The 18,432-nt window shown below is 58.8% G+C and overlaps 2 protein-coding genes across 2 annotated transcripts in view; both read right to left on the reverse strand.

Moving 5' to 3' along the window:
- LOC117641100 (spondin-2-like) overlaps positions 1-18,432 on the reverse strand; it is a 468,689-nt gene that overhangs the window by 276,106 nt on the left and 174,151 nt on the right. The window lies entirely within an intron of this gene.
- LOC117641099 (netrin receptor UNC5C) overlaps positions 14,666-18,432 on the reverse strand; it is a 119,129-nt gene continuing 115,362 nt past the window's right edge. Inside the window, exons 12-15 of the mRNA XM_034378208.1 lie at positions 18,060-18,383; positions 17,745-17,821; positions 16,762-16,863; positions 14,666-16,667 (exon numbers count right to left, since the gene is read on the reverse strand). Of these exons, the coding sequence (XP_034234099.1) occupies positions 16,493-16,667; positions 16,762-16,863; positions 17,745-17,821; positions 18,060-18,383 (678 nt within the window). The 3' untranslated portion in view covers positions 14,666-16,492. The remainder of the gene's footprint in view (positions 16,668-16,761; positions 16,864-17,744; positions 17,822-18,059; positions 18,384-18,432) is intronic.

The raw sequence follows: 18,432 nt of genomic DNA on the forward strand, positions 1-18,432 counted from the left end.
CCTCCCTGCTTGTCATTCGCTTTCAATCCCCCAGGCCATTTCTCTGGGCGTGCTCCCCCTCGCCATCGCCGTGGCCGTGGCCATCAACACCGCCGTGCCGCTGCAGCGGGCGCCTGGGCCGTGATGAACTTGACGCCGCGCTGCGCCGCGCGGGACGCGCAGTTCTAAAGCTTTTCATTGGCGTCGGCCGGAAATTTGCTTCTCCGCCCCGACTCGCTGATCCCGGCGCAGGGTAGCTGCTGCTGCACCGGCGGGGAGGGGCGACGACGACATTTGGCCGCCGCGGCACGTATGGAGACGGCCTGCTTGTAGGCGCGGGGCGCTACCGGGCGGCAGTTTGCATGCCGCGTGGCGCCGCGTGGCGCGCCGGCCTGCAGGAGCATGACGGCGACGTCGGCGACGACGACGACGCGCACCCAAATGAAATGCAGAGCACTCCCCCTGCCGCCCCGCCTCGGCCCTCCTCATCCTGGCGCCCCGTGGACCGGCCGGGACTTAGTGCCAATGCAAACAACACAGCGGCAGCAGCTAGCTTCGTTTGTTCCGTTTCGTTTGCCTCGCGCTTTCGGATGTCGTCGCTATTTCGCTATTTCGGCCCGATGCTTTTGTCTTGCGGTCCGCTGGTGTCAGTCCCCTAAGCCCGGTGCGACGCGCGCGCCCCGCCAGGCCGTCACTTCAGGGTCCTCCCTCCGTCCTGCCCCGCCCCGCCTCCCCAGGGAGGCCTGGGTGGCTCACCGACTCCGAGACACCTGTCCGCGGCAGGCAGGAAAGGCCTGACGAAACCTTTTAGCTGAGCGCGATAGTCTTGTCTTGGTCCGAGTGCGCCCCTCAGCCCCACGGCCCACGGCCCTCCTTCCTGCGTCCGGTCACGTCCCGCTCGCCGGCCAGTCCGAACCGCCGCCCCGTCTCTCTCGCACTCGCGGGGGCGTTCCATCAGTGTGCGAGAGAGATGGAGCGGTGTTCGGAGTCGTCCTCCAAAGTCTGACCGGGCGACCATTGTGCGCCGCGCCAATTACTCGCCTGCCAAACTCCGCAAACGGAACATCGCGAACATCGGGACGAACGGAGCGAGAGGAACGGCGACGCGATGCACTCCGGAAGGCCAGCGTCCTTTTTCGTCTGCGTTTCCGAAACACTTTGCGAGCGGTTTGTGTGTGTGGGAGTGTGCGGGCTTTGTGCGTAGGCGGCCGAGCGCGGCTCACTCTCTATGTCAATCAAGACTGGATGCAGGACAATCCAAAGACATCTTAACACAAAATGTTTTCAGAGTATAACAGAAGTAAAATCAACTCTTTAAAGAAAATTTCAGCGAAAGAGGGCACCCCGGCGAACCGGCCCTCTTCCCCGCTGGCTTGGTGAGCCAGTGGTTCCCCCATCTCATCACAGGAGCAACCTCAGACTTAAACCGCAGTGGCCCCGTCATTGGTCACGTCATCTGTGATGTGGAGGAGTCCTCTCATAGTAGGCCAGGCTGCCACCTTTCCCAGTAGTCGGGTTTCGTTCCCGGCCCCCTTCCCACTCAGGGGCCATGCTTCTGGTACTCAGGAGTCTGCGTCATCCTGCCCAGCAGCGGAACCACTGGGCTATGAGAGGCACACTGCACGCTGGCCGATTTTGTATACTTAAACCACCCTCTTGCGATGCAAGCTTGGTCAAAATATTCGGTACCGCACTGGGTCTCGAACCCCGGACCCCGCATTCAGGAACCGACGCCTCTGCGCTCTCGGCCTCCATGGCCCATGAGTGACGCTGTGCGAAGGGGAGCCTTTGAAGCCGCTGGTCCGAACCCCATAGTCAGACAAAAAGAGCGGGATGCTGGTATTCGATCGCTCGATCCGAGTATAGAATTCAGACATCTCAACACATTCGGCCACAGCGGCTCACCGGGTGAGCCGAGTGGCGCAACGGGTCCAAACCGCATCGGGAAAGCCGCTCTTAAAATGTAAAGAATGGCTGGGAGTCGAACCCTAGCCCCTGCGCGTGATCATGTTTTCCTCGGGATGCCACTGTGTGGAGCCAGGAGAGGGACCTGCGACATCCGTTCTAGAATTAGCGGTGGCTGAGCGCGCAGAGGCGTGGACCCGCACCTTCGGGGCTAGGGTTCAAATCCCAGCAATTTTTTACATTTTACATTGTCACCTGGTGAGCCGCTGTGAGACACTGAGGTGTCTCTGGCTGACGGCGGCGGGCCGCGCGGCCACATAACACGACTAAGTGAGGGGGTCAGTTTCAAAGCTCGGGAGGGCCTTGCCCCGCGCTCGTGCCCGCGCCCCGCGCCGCCCCGCTGCCCCCTTTCCTGGCGGGGCCGCACTGCGCCGCGGCTCGGCCGGCCGGGCCTCTTGAGGTGGGCTCGCGTTGCAGTCCTGTCGGGTTTCCTGTGACCCGGAAAGTGAAATCCAGATGCCCGCACCCCGCCCCCTGTCTCCCGCACGGCACCGGGTCTCGTCTCGTCTCGTCCTGCGTCCGCCCGTCACGCTGCCCACTGCCCCAGTGCGCTTTGAGCCACGCTTCCAGGGCCAAGGCACCGCCAAGCCGCCAAGGCACTGGCTCGGCGGGCTAGCGGCGGATCCGATCCTCGGAACGCACTGCCGACCAGACCCTCGCGCGCGGCATTTTATCCAGGCCCCGCCGGGCCACGCCCGCCATTCGCTTATACTCTGGATTTGCAATCTGCGCCCTGCCCCGCCCCGCCCCGCCCCGCCCCCGTCTTCATGCTTTCGCCGATGCCACACTCCGATGCGCCTCGCTAATCAATGGCCAGAAGATATCCTCCTTGTTACCTCTCGCTCGTTTGCGCCAGTCTGTCTGTCTGCCTGTCTGTCTGTTCGTCTGTCCACCCGTCCGTCCGTGAGTTCGCCGGCCCCCTCCCGCCGCGCGCGCCGCTGCCGCCCTGCCTGCCGCCGCGCGGCCCCGCCCTGCTCTATTTCATTAATTTTCGTAAAGGACGACGTCGATGGTAGATATTGAGTGGTCGAAACCTGCCCCCCGGTAATGGAGCTCCGCTGGAACACACTGTCTGGGCGAGGCGGCACCGCGAGGCACGCGGCGCACCGCACCGCCCTTGCCAGCGCGGCCACCCCACTGTTATTAGCCAGCACACACACAAACACACGCACGCGCACAGACACACTACGTACACTATGCACGCACTGTGGCGGTCAGTCACTCGCGAAAATCAAGTCCCTGTCCGAGTGCAGGCGGAGGGGCTCGCTGCCGTTCGAATCTTGATATCAAACCACTTCTAGCCTAAGAGTGGCGGGGTGGGGCGGGGCGGCACAAGGAGGCGTACCGCGCGTACACCGCTGCGTACATCGCGCTGCGTACGCACATGTATGAATCTGCATTATCTCCATCGGGCCGTGCCTGCACTGCCTTGCCGATGGCTGCGTGTCCTATCGGCAATCAACCCGCACGGCCCGTCATCCCACGCACTCCTCAACCAGGCCGCCAGCCTCGCCAGCCCCGCCCGGCAGCCAGGCCGCCAGACAAGCTGGCAGCCCGACGGGCCTATCTGTCGTAAAAATCAATCGAGAGTGGCTGGGCTCGAAGGCAGGACATGCACGGAGGAGCTTATTTCGAACGGACAGTGGCACTTTGTCGCTCTTGAACGAGTTGCTGCTGCCTCTCGGCTTCCTCAGCGGGCCTCGAATCGAACGCACTCCGAAGCATTGCCTTTTGCACCTGCAGGAATCCGTCGAGGTGCCCTCCTGTGCTCGGGGATCGCAAAGACTGGCGGCTGGCGGGGGCCCAAAAAGTCATCGAACTTGTCCCTTCTTTCCGCCCTGTCCTTTCGGCGGCCTTTGGCTGCCTTTGGCAGGGCCTTTCCCGGTGTGCCAGTTGGCCCGGCGGCGCTCGGCGGCGCTTGGCTCGGCGCGCTCGCCGAGGTCATCGAGGACGCGATCCAGGACGCGACCCAGGACGGGCGGCCACGCCACGCCGCGACGCGGGCATGTCCGTGATTCACTGCCAGACTCGTTCCGCTGTCGCTGTCTCTCTCGCACTCGCGGTGCGTGCCTTCCGGGTGCGAGAGAGACAGAGCGACTCCGCGCAGCGCCTTTCGCATCGGCGGCCTAACTTGCCGGTGGCGGACCTTTGCCCGTAAATAAAGCGTCGCGTGCCGCGGCGGCCCGTCGCCATGACAACCATAAATCACACGCACTTGGTGTCCAGCGCGTCCAGCGCGTCCTGCGAGCGCGTCCTGCGCGGCCAGGCCGGTGGGGGCGGCATGCCGATGACAGCTTCATCACGACGGGGCGGCCAGGCAGGCCGGGCCGCCACCAAGGACGGGTTAGAGTCAACCACCACACCGCAAAAAAGAAAAAACACTAAATCAAAAACAGTAGGGTTTTCATTTGTTCCCAGAGAGATGCGGTGGTTCATTTTGCACCAAAGCAATGCAGGATTGGCGGCAAAGCGCTCTGTCTCTTTCTCTCTCTCTCTCTTTCTCTCTCTCTCTCTCTCTCTCTCTCTCTCTCTCTTTCTCTCTCTCTCTCTCTCTCTCTCTCTCTCTCTCTCTCACACACACACACACACACCCACGCACACACGAGAGCTCGGGAACATTCGATTCGGTGTTGCATGCATGACTTATGACGCGGCGTCCATGTCCGCAGAACGCGCCACGCCGCGCCACACCAGGCGTACGTCAACCCGCAGTCAACCCATGTCACTGTGCCGCGATGCCGCCATGTCAGTCGCCGTGGGAAGCTACCGCAGCGCCACATATTGCCAGCGCCACCCTTCGGGCCGATTTGGGCAAAAATAAAAGGGACGAAAATTTCTGCGGAAGAGGAGAAGAGGAGGGCACCACCCCACTGAACCGGCCCTCTGCAGGCAAACCGGGCCGGGCAAAAGTGAAAACAGTCATTGGGAGTCGATCCCTATCGTGGATCGGGTGACGCTCCTAAGACCTCGGCCACAACGCATACTCTGCACCGGGCAGCCTATGTAAGGGAACTGTGACGGGAATCCGACTTGACTTAGCGGCACTGAAAAAGGCAAAACTATTAGCGTGGGGTTCACGGCCCTGCCCCGGCCTCATCAGTTTCCATTCCCATGCCACTAAAACTCCTAAAACTCCTCCTCCCTCTCACAGATCATAACCCAGTCCGTTCGCCCGTGTCTCTCTCTCTCTCTCTCTCTCTCTCTCTCTCTCTCTCTCTCTCTCTCTCTCTCTCTCTCTCTCTCTCTCTCTCTCTCGCAACAGTTTTACGCGCTCCTCATCCGCACCGTGCGGCCCGCAGCCAGCCAGCCAGCGGCACATAAATTTCACGAAAGCCGATGAAAGCCTTTTCATGCTGGCTCCGAAAGTGTTTTATTATATAAGAAGATGATCATAGAAAGCAAACGCATCTCTCCGTCTGTTTTAATGGTGGCGGGGCGGGGCGGCCCGGAAAAAGGGGCGGGGAATCGGAACGGGGAGGGAAAGGTGTTGGAACCGATATAATGGTGAAGGTGGCGACGGCGTGCCGCAGTCGGCCGGCCGCCGGAGACGGGACCACAATAAGGCTTGGTGGTCGCCGCGCTGTCGCCGCGTCGCGGTGAGGGCGCGCAAAGTTATTCTTCCTGTCGGAATAGCTGTTCCCGCCGGAAAAGAAATCACTTGGAGGAAGTGGACTCAATAATTTCTGAGATGGAGCGGCGGCTGAGCAGCACCCTGCCCCCCCCCCCAAAAAAAAGCGCATTTTTTTGCGGTCTTTCTTTCAGAGACAAAGTGCGTGAGTGAACTCGATACGTGGATGCCGCGGTCCAGGGATGTCCAGGGCGTGAAGGAGAGGCCGCGGTGCCGCGCGGGTTCAACGACTCGCTTGACCAACCGTCGTCGCGTGACGGCGCCATTCGAATCATTCAAATCATTTCAAATCCATTCAATCCAACGCGGAGTCGCGGCGACGCCCTCGGTGCCGCATGCTTTCATCCGCATGTGTGTGTGTGTGTGTGTGTGTGCGTGTCTGCTTGCGCCGCAAATAACCACCAGGTGACAAATTGAGACATGACTCAAACTGTCCTGGCCGGCCATTGAGCGCACTGTCACAATTGGTGGGGCACCGGTCGGCCCACCGCGCCCCGCCCCGCCCCGCCCGCATCGCGCCGACAGGAGACGCTCGCAAACGACGCTCTATTTCTCAGCCGGCGCCGAGTAGTGGCGAAGAAGTTTCAGGTCGACGCCCATCGGAAATCAAAAGCAGTGACCCGCCGCGTGGCACTGTCGTTGTCGAGGAGGAGGAGAGGGGGGGGCTAAAGGGGGCTAAGGGGGCCATGGGGGGCGCCGATCGGGGGCGCGAGTGCATGAGTGCGGCCATTGTGAGCGAGTTAGCGGGTTAGCGAGGCGTCGCCTTGGTGGGGCCCTGCTTGCAGTGGCCCTGCTTGGTGGGGCCCGCCCCGCATCACATCACGGTGTTCCGAATCGTTGGCCTCTCCGGGGGCGCGCCAAGACGCTTGTGACGTCGCTGTCGTCAGAAATAGACTGTTGTCATCGATGTCGCGGTAGCCGCGCGTGCTGAATGCATTAATTCTGCACGGAGCCGAAGGCGCTGCGGGTTCGATTCCCGCTCTCCCCCCTCCCGGCACAATTTTTTTCGTGCCGCGGCCGCCAGCCGCTTGGGAAAATTAATTAAGACGCAGAGACCTGGAAAAGGCGGCGATCCCGCGTCTTCTCTGTCACCAAAAGTTTAAAATCCCCAACTTTTTTTTTTTTTGTGAGTGTGTTTTTGTACTTGTTAAATTTTTCATCGGCTCATAATTGCTCGTCGTGTCGCTCGGCGGCTTCGCGTGACGGACGGACGGACGATCGGCAAATTAATTAATTACTCACGCTAGTGCTGTCAAAGCGCGGCATAATTAGCGGGCCACTGCCCACGCGCTAATCTTAATGCCGGACATAATTGCATGCCGGCCGATGCCGGCGGCCGGAGCAGCCCAAGCAGCCCAAGCCCGGCGCGCGCTTCGACTCGCCTTATCGCAGTGTGCCGGGCCGGCCGGACAGGTGTGCCGTCAAAGCGTCCGGCGGACTACGGCCCGATGAGTTTCTCCAGGGAACCCCTAAAACAGTCTCCGCCGCCTCGTTTGCGCCGCGCGGTGACTGATTACGGCCTGCCTGCTCGACTAGCCACCGCACACACACACAGGCACTCACACACACACACACACAGGCGTGCGGGGGGATGCAGGTCGGTGCAGCTTGTGGCCGCGCTGGTCCAATGCACGCCAGCCAATAAAAACGTCGTAAATGTCGAGAAGTGAACAAACAGCGATGGGTGGCGCGCTGGTGTGGCGACCCTGCCACACGCACACACACACACACACGTGGAGGGGGCGGGGGTAGTGAAGGGCCAAAGGGGGCCGCGTTGGGGGCCCCTGTGTGACGAGGCCCAGCTCACAAAAGCCGCCACACACACACACACACACACATCCACAGGCGTGCCGGCCCTTGACGGACCTGCCATGCCCACCGTGCTTATAAGCCTTTAGACGCGGCGTGCCTCCAAGGGGCGGCCTCGCCAGTGGCCGCCCTCCGAACCGCCGCGTCGCGCTGGTGGTGACCATGGTGGTGGCCGAGAAGAAGAAGTGCTTCATAGTGAATGGGGGCGGCCGGCGGCCAGCCGTTTGAAGGATTTGCGCGTCTCTCTCTCTCTCTCTCTCTCTCTCTCTCTCTCTCTCTCTCTCTCTCTCTCTCTCTCTCTCTCTCTCTCTCCCTCTCTCTCTCGCTGTCGTGGCGCAGCTATTTCCTGCCGCCGGACGCAGCTCACGCAGCGCCCCTCTGGCAGCGGTCGGAAAATGGAATACATCGCGGAATGGTGCCGCAAAGTCGGGCAAATCCAACCGCGTTGCCTCCCAGTGTATCGTCTGCTGCGACATGCAGAGCAGTGCAGGGCGCGGTCCGCGTGCGCTGCGGAAAAAGTGTCAACAAATTAATGCGGAAGTTCCGGACTGCTGCCATTGTCGCGCGGCGTGTGTGCCTTTGTTGCGTAATCAGGTCCACTGGACCGGGGAAAGGGGGGGGGGTGCGCTCCCACGCACGCAGGCCCCTCCGAGCGGATGGGTCGCCCTGGCGGCCGTGGCTGTCCAGGCGCGACGTGCGTGCTCACTGGGCAAAACAATTTATTGGCTCGGGCTCTTTAGCGTTGTGTGCTGCGCTGGCTGGGGCGACATGGGCGACGTACCCTGCGGCCCCGCGGCCCCGTGGCCTGCGGGCGGGTACGGTTCGGGCACCAGGTAAGGGAACAGGGACAACACAGCAACGATATGTTACAACACAGTAGCCCGCTGCGGATGAAAAATGAACCGAACCTGCCCACTGTCAATAACGCATGGCTTCATAAATTCCATGTGGCTGTTGTCGCCCCAGTTAGTGCTTGGCGTGACGCGAGGCCCGGGTCTTCACGGTGGCATCGATTATTTTGCAGGGCGCCCCTTCCAGCCTTCTAGCCCGGCCGATGGCGCCTCATATCGGATTCTATGCGCCGCCGTGCGCGACGTCGGCGTCCTGGACAAACGCCGCCCCCGCGAGGCCAGGCCAGGCCGCCGTCACACAAGTCAGCGGGCCTTTCTTGAGGCAGCGCGCTGGTGCCGTAAAGCAGGCCGTCGGCAGGCCGTGACACCCCCACAATGGCGGCCGTCAGGCCCCGGTCTAGGCCCCGGTCTAGGCCCCACGCGCACGCCGCACGTCCGAGGCACGCCGAGGCACGCCGAGTGGATCCGAACGGGGATTAACGAGTTATTCTCGGGCAGCGGAAGAGAGTCTCGGGACGAACGGCCGGGACGGGCTCGACTGCCTCCACCGTGGCGCCGGGGAGAGAAGGGCGGAAAGGGTTTGCGCGTGAGCCGCGCGTCGACGGCGACCTCGCGGGTGGCAACCCATACTGCGGCCGCGCGTCGACGGCGACCTCGCGGGTGGCAACCCATACTGCGGCCGCGCGTCGACGGCGACCTCGCGGGTGGCAACCCATACTGCGGCCGCGCGTCGACGGCGACCTCGCGGGTGGCAACCCATACTGCGGCCGCGCGTCGACGGCGACCTCGCGGGTGGCAACCCATACTGCGGCCGCGCGTCGACGGCGACCTCGCGGCGCCGCCTCCCTTTGCGCGCTGTTTGCCGACACACGCGAAAACGGGCGATTCAGCAGCCATGGCCGATGGAACGGAAACGTATTTCATTTCGCGCTTATCTGCGCTGAGAAATATGAAGACAGAGCGAAAGCGGATTATTTATCTGCAGACGGTGCTGCTGGCCCGGCGGCCTGGCGGGTGGGGTGCGGCGGTGGTCAGCCGTCTCTCGGTAATTGGGGAAGTCCCTGCCATTCCGAACAGTGGCTGTCTCCCTCGCACTCGCGGGGCGCCCCGTGGGGGTGCGAGAGAGAGCATCGGAATGGGCCTCTGTCGCGCGCGAGCTCGTGACACTGCAAAGTGTTTCTAGTGCAGGGCCTGGTGGCGCACCGCTGCACCTGCAGGGCCGGTCTAGGGCGGCAGCTGCGGGGGCAACGTGTTGTGGCGTCTGAGGCTGATCTCGGCCGCCGCTTGTTGTTCTTGTTGTTGGTGGCGGTGGTCTTGTTCTTGTTGCTGCCGGGATAACTACCCCAGCGGCGCGACGGTGGCACCGCGCGGCACCGCAACGCGGCGGCCAGCGGCGCGATACAGCGCGCCCAACTTCCGGAAGCTGTAAACTTATGTGTGGCCATAAACAGTGGCCGACATGACACACGCCGCCTCGTCGCCCGCACTGCATTCTGCTCATTCTGCCGCCGGCTGACTGGCCCTGCCGCCTGCTGCCGGTGCGAACCCCCGCCAGGGTGGAGGTGCTCGTCGAGGTGCTCGTCAGCAGCGGCCAGAGTCCTTTTCGTCGCTCTGTGTCTCTCGCACTCACGGGGCCTTCTTATGGGTGCAAGAGGGACAGAGCGATGAAGACGACTCTCGGAATCAGCCTGCAGGGGATTACGCTTCATCAATTTCCATTCAGTGTCTCGAACAGGGTGCGCGGGGATTCCTTCCGAGCCCCGTCGCCGCGGCCGCGCGGGAGGGAAACCGAGGCAAACGGCGCGCAGACAAGCACAAGCTATGCGGCGTCAGGGACACCTTTTTGCATAACATTTTTAAGAACGAGGAAATATGATAATTCGCCTCCCGTCCCCTCATTTGGCGCAGATTGTCATCATCGTGGAGGGGCGACGACGATGCCGACGAGACCTCACCGTATTGGCTGGCAGCGCCCATTCCTAGCCTCGTGCTGTCTCTCTCGCTCCCCCACGGGACGACCCATTCGTGCGACAGAGACAGGGTGACGAAATTCGGAACCGTAGTCCGCTGAGGGGCTGCGCCTTGCAGTGGCGTGGAAGGGTTTGGTGATGTCGCACCGGTCCGGGGCAGGACGCTAGAAGGGCCGAGCAAAGCCCCTGTTAGTTCTACTAGAAGGGCGGGCCAACGTTATTGTAGCTTCGGGAAAGACAAACAACTAAAGAAGCTGGCGAGCAGAGCGGCTCTCCTCATCAGGACTGTGTGTGTGTGGGAGAGAGAGAGCAAGTGTGTGTGTGTGTGTGTGCACCACCAGTAAGCTGCAGGCAGGCAACCCTTCTCCTTCCCACGCTCTCCTGTCGTTTTGCGAAGCCTTCTTTTTATGCAGGGGCGTCTTGATGTTTTTCCTTCTTCCTGCGTGCTTTTGCTTTAAGCCGCCCGCTCATGTTTATGCATTTTTATTTTGGTTATCATTTTTGTTGCTGTTTATTTTTCATGTCCCGGGCTGGGCAGTTGCTGATATTGTCGCGCTGGCCAGACGAGACGGCCTGTGTTGACCTCCTCGGTCCGGCCCCCGGAACACCGAGAAGGCCTTCCTTTTCATCCCCTTTCAAGAGGGGCTTTTCTTGGAGCGGGTGCCGCTGGCTCTGACGGACAAAAACAGATGCGGAACCGTGCGCAAAGCGATTTTCGTATTTCACTGACCTAACCTACCCTACGCTCTCAGCCACATTTGCGACAAAGTGGCTGCGCCACTGCCCTGCCTGGGCTGCAGACTCATTCCGAGAGTTGCGCTGTCTCTCTTGCGCCTGCACGGGGCGCGCCATGAGTGCGAGAGAGACGGAGCGACGGGGGCGACTCTCGGAATGCGTCTGCTGTGGCACCGCCACGGCGCCGCGCCGCCGAAACTGGAAACTTTGCTCCGGCCGCCTCCTCGAGCGAGGCTAGAGCGAGAGGCGCGGGGGCAGCGAGTCATTACGGAGCTCATATTCTCACCATGAATATTTCATCGCCCCCTCAAAATGGTGAAATTTAACCCCATTGAAAGGACGGGCGCGCGGCCTATCCGTATGCCGGGACGCGGCGTCTCCAGGAGGGGGTTGGGTTGGCTTGGGTTATGACAGCGAACATTGATCGGCGACACTTGCAGGGCGTGGGCGACGCGTGTGACTCTCTTCCGGGACTGTCGTCAAATTAATGACCTGTGTCCTTCCCGATTGCTGGCATAACCCACGCCACTGCAAGGCGGTGACGTGGCGCCGCCGCCTTGTGCTCTTACTGTCGCCGTTCGCGGCGTTCGGTTCCCGGAGGGCGGTGCGTGGCGGTGCGCCCCGGGAAGAAGAAGTACCCCACGCCGCCAGAATTTGCACCTGATGCTAATTAGGCCAACCTGATGCGCATTCAAACTTGCTTTAATTAAAGTTGGCGAGGCGGCTGGCGTCCCTCTCGCACTCGCGGGGCGTCCCGCCGCGTCCCGCAGACCCGTTGGGCCCGTAGGGGTGCGAAGGAGACGGGGCGACCAACAAGGCCCGGCCCGACCCCCTTCCGGGGAAGGACTCCGGGTGGGGGAACGGCGGCGGTGGCTCTGGCGGGCCGCCCGGCGGGTAGGCAACCGGTTACCCCGGTGCGGTGGTGATGCCTACCCGCCGGTTCGCAGGCGGCAGGCCTCGGTGCTTTTTCGAAAACGGAGCACTGCCGGCGCCGCACTCCAACACCTCGTCTTTTCACCTACGCGCATGCATAATGCATTATGCATCCACTCGGCCCGACTCGGCCGGCCGTCTAAACGAATTAAGCTATCACGCCAGGCTTAGCCAAAGGCGGTTTACGCTGCTCGTGAAGAAGGAGAGAGCCCGGGCCTGTGACGCGGCACCCCGCAGTGACACGTTTTGGTTTCATCTCTCTCGTCTTGGAGTGGGAATGGTGACAGGAATTGCCGGTAACTCTGTGGAAATAATTAATGCTCTGGATGAAGATGGAACAACGGGCCGAGAGAGAGAGAGAGTGAGAGAGACGCGCGGCCTTCTGGGGACTCCCGCTTTCCGTTTCTTCAATCCTCCGACTGCTGTCCCCATCCACTCCAAAGTTCCTTCCCCTCCGAGGCTTCGAGCTTCGAGTCTTGCCGTCGTGGAGGGCCCGGTGGCGGTAGCCCTTCACGGAAAAAAATGGATTTGCTAGCCCAGCTCAAAATTAGCTGAGGCAGCTAATGTATTGGCTGGTATGGCGCCACCGGAGATTTTAGGTGGCACAGCCAAACTACTGCTGCACTAGATATTTTGTTAGGTGTTACAACTTTTGAATATTGGCATACGCAGCATGCATATTAGTTGAGGCAGCTAATATTTTTGCCTTCCTTCGGTGAAAATTTGCTACACCATTAAATGGGTCAGCTGTTTGGACTAACATGGACCAAAATGTCGCACAAAAAAAAGTTCAGGCAAAGAGGACGCGAACCCTTGTCCCTTGATTTACGAGATGAGGACGGTACCACGGCGCTGCGATGACATCTAGCAATGTGACCAGGGGCATTTTCCTCATAGTCTCAACAGCGCGAGGGAACGAACGTTGCCCGTCGCAAAGTGCTAAATGCGTGGCTGGTGCCGCTATTTTCCTAGTGACGTGGTGGCGCGGTGGTACCGTCCCCGTCTCTTGAACCGCGAGACTGGAGTTCGCATCCCCTTTTCCTGAACGTTTTTTTGTGCGACTTTTTGGCCCATGTTAGTCCAAACAGCTGACCCATTTATTGGTGTAGCAAATTTTCACAGTAGGAAGGCAAAAATATTAGCTGCCTCAACTAATATGCATGCTGCGTATGCCAATATTCAAAAGTTGTAACACCTAACAAAATAGCTAGTGCAGCTGTAGTTTGGCTGTGCCACCTAAATTCTCCGGTGGCGCCATACCAGCCAATACATTAGCTGCCTCAGCTAATTTTGAGCTGGGCTAGCAAATCCATTTTTTTCCGTGATTCACGCACCTTCTCGAGACTGCTTCACCCCCCCCCCCCTCCCTTTCCCTTTCCGTTGGCGACGTGACATTTGGCGCCCAGAGACGTAGTGGATCAGCCATTATTGTCTTGGCGACGCGATGTGAGGGCCTGGCCACCCCCAACCCCGCCGCGCCCCGCCCCGCCTCGCGCGCTTTCTAATCAAATTTGATTCCCTTTGCGCCCCTCGTAACCTTTTCCAAGTGTCGCCGGCACCGTCGGCACCATCGACTGCCGGCAGGAACGCCTTCGAGTGGAGGGGCGGCGCGGTGACGCCCGTCGAGATGGCCGTCGACAACTAATAAAAATATATCTCATTTTTCTTTTTTCCCATCTAAATTCAGGTTATGTGGGTTGTGTCCTCATTCCTGCGTTTGAATGATAACGAATTAAAAAGTATTTTGCTTCTGTTTGTGATTATCAGCCTTGGCTAGGAGAGTCTGAAAGATATTGGTCTATATTGCCACTTCAGACTCGGTGCACACGTTTTTGTTGAGTATCGTTGCACGGCTGCGTAAGGCTGCGTCGCTGGGAGTTCGTTGCCTGGCGTTGCGGTGCGTCGCACCCCATTCCACTTGCAGGCTTGTCGAGGCTACTTCGGGGCGTCCGGACGTGGCGAGGGGTATGCGAGGGGCGGCGGGGACGACTTGACAATGCAGAGCATCCCAACCAATGAATTGAACAGCCCCTTTGGCATGGCATCCCCTGGACGCGGTAGGGAAGGGCGGGGCGGGGCGTGGCGGGGCGGCCCTCTGATCTTGCGGCCACGCGGAGGTCCCCGCGAAGGGCGCAGGGACGGCCCAGCCCATCAGGACCGAGCGTGTGGCACTCGCAGCCGCATGCCACGCGGGCCTGCCGACGGACCGGCAGACGGCGGGCCGACTGCCGCGAGCCTAAAAGCATACCTAACCTTACCTAACCTCACCCAGCCCCCAAAATAGGCCCCTCCGCGCAAAGATAGTATTCCTTCCGCCGTATTTCGGCGCTCTATGATCAGCGTGTCTATTTTTGGCGCCAAAAGTCGTACGAAGGCGGCTTTCTGCGGAAGCTAGCTGATGGGCAGCCCACAGTGCTGGCATGGATTAAGTGTGGAAGTGACTGGGGGGCAGCTAGGCTTGCAGCCAGGCCCAAGTATCAAATGGAAGCTACGTCTTCTCTCGTCAATCATCTTGATGCTTCGATGCGAGTTCGCGCGCAGTTGTGCCCCCTCCCCCACCCCAGCCCCGGCATCAATTTGGGAAAGTGGGATCCACTTGTACCGCCTCGCTTCTCCAGGGCGAAACTCTCCAAAACATGTCAACACGGGACGCCCTGTTATTCCCTCACGGCCCCCTTCCCGTCGCATCCTTGCCTTTCTTTTCCTCGCTCCGGATTGCTCTTTCCAATGAACTTGTCGACTGCTTCATTTTAAGCGTAAGTATTTGGTAAGGGAATGTTGAATGAGACTAGAGCTTTAATTCAATCAAGTAACACTGCAATCTTTATTCGTCTCATCTACAAACATTTTTATACAAACTTTTATATAAAAATAACAAATTATGAAGGATTGACAGTTGTTCGTAGTTTGTAGAATTTAACATCGATTTCAAACCGCATAAAATTCTGCACATAATATTATAGGCATTTCGTATATCTTAAAAGGCACAGCTCTCCTGTTTATGTTCGACATTGCATTTAAACAATGTTGGTCAAGGAGCGTTGATAGAGTACCTGAGGCAATTTTTGAAGCCAACCAAAAATATCCTCCTTTCAGTATACGGTAACACAAAATTTTTAATTTTACCAACGTAACAGATAACAAAGAGAATTTCAATAATATTTAATAGTTGAGAAGAGACTTGTTTTTTAAAACTCTCCGTTTCACTCTATGCATTGGAAAATTTGGCCTTATTTGAGCAAAGTGGCTCTAGGGAAGGAAGACTACCCTACGGTTTGGTGAAATTTAAATACATACAGTACATACACATATTTGTGAAATAAAACGACATAAACAGTACATATTGAACACATTATTCAGCAGTCAATTGGTATTCATTGGTGAAAAATAAGTGGAACAGAACCAGTTGTAGAACACATACATTGTTGCACTGCTTCTATTTGTGACAGACAGTTAACTACAGCACACAGACTTATGGCTTCACAGATCAGCACCTCAGTACAGGACAAATGTTGTGTAGTTAATGCCAAGCACGACGTATAAAAGTAGGCCACATCTAGAATGGATGCTCTACGACAAATAATCGACTTCAAAGTCATTTTTTCAACTAGGCTTGAGGGCTATTTCTATTGGTCAGTTATAAAGTTCCAAATAAAAATATAACAGCGGTGTATTTACAGCTGAATTGTGGAGGCATCATTCTCCTAGTCATGCTCCTTCTACAAATCTAACTGAACGCATCTATTTCCAAGCATAGGTTTCCTCCAGGTCTTCATCATCATGAGAAAATGGTTCCGATTTATTGTCACACTAATAAATATTTCCGCATTAGTCTTATCGGATAGTTTCAAACTGAAACAAATCATTTTTTAATAAAGCTATAAAAACAACATTTAAAGCATGTTACAAGTGTCTTTAACTTGTAATATGACAAATTTTAAAATGTGCGGTAACATACATGTTATTGATAACAGTCTATTAAAATAATAAAATCATGTGTAACAAATATTTTTGTGTTGAATGTATACTATGCTGAGGAATGGCCTCCTGCATCTTTCCCAAATTGGTTGGAAAGAAGGCAGACCCACACCAGATGAACTGTTCAGATCCTCACACTTAACAGAATAGAAAGCTATACACAATACTCACAGTTAAAAAGATAAACAGAAAAGAAGGTATCACAGTCTTACATAAAATAACTCTGTTTCACTCAAGTCATAATACACATAAATTTAAAAGATACTATCATCCACGTTTTATACACTCCATTACAATTTGTTCTTTCCTAACACAATTGAAAATAAAGCTCTGAATTACGGTGTACAGCTGAACGATGCGCGTCACTTTTACACAAGAGGCGGCAAAGTCCACAGTTTGGCATCTATATTGAAATATAAATAACATGCAGTTGCTGACTTCGCTCCGGGCCGAGCGCCGCGTTGCACTAGAGGGTTCTGGCACTAGAGTGGTCCGGCCACACACAGCACAGCACGAGATGGGCCGCTACTTCGTGCCCCGGCCATCGACGTCGACGACCGACGGATGGCCGGGGCAGAGTAGCGCGGGGCCGCGCCATGGCCGCGCCGAGCGGAGGACGCCCAGCAGGCCTTGGCTGTCTTGACTCACACCCACGACGGCCCGCCCTCCTTCTCCAGGATCTGCGCCGCGTCCGAGCGGCCCATGAGCCTCAGCGTGGACAGCAGGTCGGCCATGGCGGTGGGCTCTCGCGACCGCGACTCCCACAGCGTCAGGATCACGTCGGTTGGGCTGGACTTGGTGGCGAAGTAGTTGATGTACCTGCGGCACAAGATGGGGCCAAACACGTCAACACCCAATTCATCAAAGGGAGAAAAAGTACAGAATAGGGGTGTATTTGAACCGCTGGTCTTACCTGTCTACGTGTAGCCGCTGCGCGAGCATCCGCCAGTCGTTGCCTCTCGCGTTCGGCGGGTCCAGACACTGCGCCAGCTGCTGCCTCAGCGACCTCGACAACCTGGAGGGCAAACAAGACAGCGCGTCGGTGAGAAGAAGAGTTTAAGACCATCAATGAGTCAACGCCCCGCCCCCTGCCGGCCGGCCGCGAAATCACTTCCAGTGCGGGACACAAGTCCGGGTGTGCCGCGCTGGCCGCGCTGGCCGCAGTGGGGGCGTAAACGTCACGCCGGCCCCACCATCACGCCGGATATGAAATACGCTGATCGAAACTCTGGGAACTGGCGGGATTACGCGCCCTGGCCTGCTTTACATGAAACGGGCGCCACGCCGCGTCGCGCACCGCAGCACCGCCACTGCACTCGCGACTGGCGCGACGCGGACGGGCGCGCCGTAAAACTGTAAACTGAAAACTCTGTGCTCGGAGCATCGTAAACGACGCGCTACCGTACAGCGCTACAGCCCCGCCGGGAACACCCGCCCCGCCCCGCGCAAACAGTTTACAGAGTCCGCAGCATCCAATGCCAATCACAGTCGTAAACAAGGCGGAGCGTTGCGGGCCGGGACAGCGGCAGGACTCTGGCCAGTTTGGTTCGGTTCCACGCCCCGCCGGCCCCGCCGGCCCCGCCACTACAAGACAGTGGCGACGATGGCGACGCTGTCGCAAGATCCGCCAGCGATAACTGTCCGGCCGCATCGAACGCGGCAGTTAATCCGGAGTCGCAGAGGGAAGGACTCGAGGGACTCCGCGGCGGTCGCACGCATTTGCATGCATTTCCATTGCACCAAGACTATGATAATGACGACCTGCTTCGACACGGCGCGCACGGCGCACGGCGGGGCCGGAAGTCGAACGGTGTCCCCGCGTCCAGTTAACGTCAAGCTCCTCAGCAGGTCGGGGCGGATCGCATCTGTAAAACGATAAAAGGAACGGACACTCACCGGAAGGGCTCCGCGTCGACGCTGCAGGCCGTCTGCCGCGCGCTGGTGGACGTGACGGTGAGGGTCCGGCACTGCACCTGCAACAGACGGGGGCAACGTCATGAGCCGATCGGTCACGCCGAGGTGCGCGTACACTGGGAACACCGAGCGGAGCAAATCCCCGTCGGTGAGATCGCATCAAGACGGAACGAATCGGCGCATCATCGCGCCGGACGTCGTGGACGTCGTGCGGCAGCATTGTCCGCGGGCCGTTGCACCGGGCGCTACTGCAGTTCGCGCCTCGCGGTCACCTGGGAAACCGGGGAACAGACTTACCGGTGGCGCGGGGGACACTCTGCCGCCGGGCAGCGCGGCGATGGTGACGCCACCGGCAGGGTCGTGCTGCTGGCACGCGCGCACCCGGAACAGGGTGCCGTTGGGGTTGGCCAGGTTGTGCTGCTGCAGCGAGAAGGCGCAGTGCAGCTGCGACGTGCCGCTGCCCCACACGTGCCGGAAGGGGATCTCCTGGTGCTCGTGCACGCCGTGGAGGCCGCCCTGCTCTAGGTCCAGCAGCAGGGGGCCGCCGCCGTCACGGAAGGCGATGGTCTGCGGGGACGCCGCCATGCGCGAGCCCAGCCGCCGCTCCGCCTGGATCACGCTCTGGAGCGAACAGAGCGAAAAGCACAGGGATGAGTTACCGTCTCGGGTT

Source organism: Thrips palmi, unplaced genomic scaffold, assembly GCF_012932325.1.
Source record: "Thrips palmi isolate BJ-2018 unplaced genomic scaffold, TpBJ-2018v1 HiC_scaffold_15, whole genome shotgun sequence".
NCBI lineage: Eukaryota > Metazoa > Arthropoda > Insecta > Thysanoptera > Thripidae > Thrips > Thrips palmi.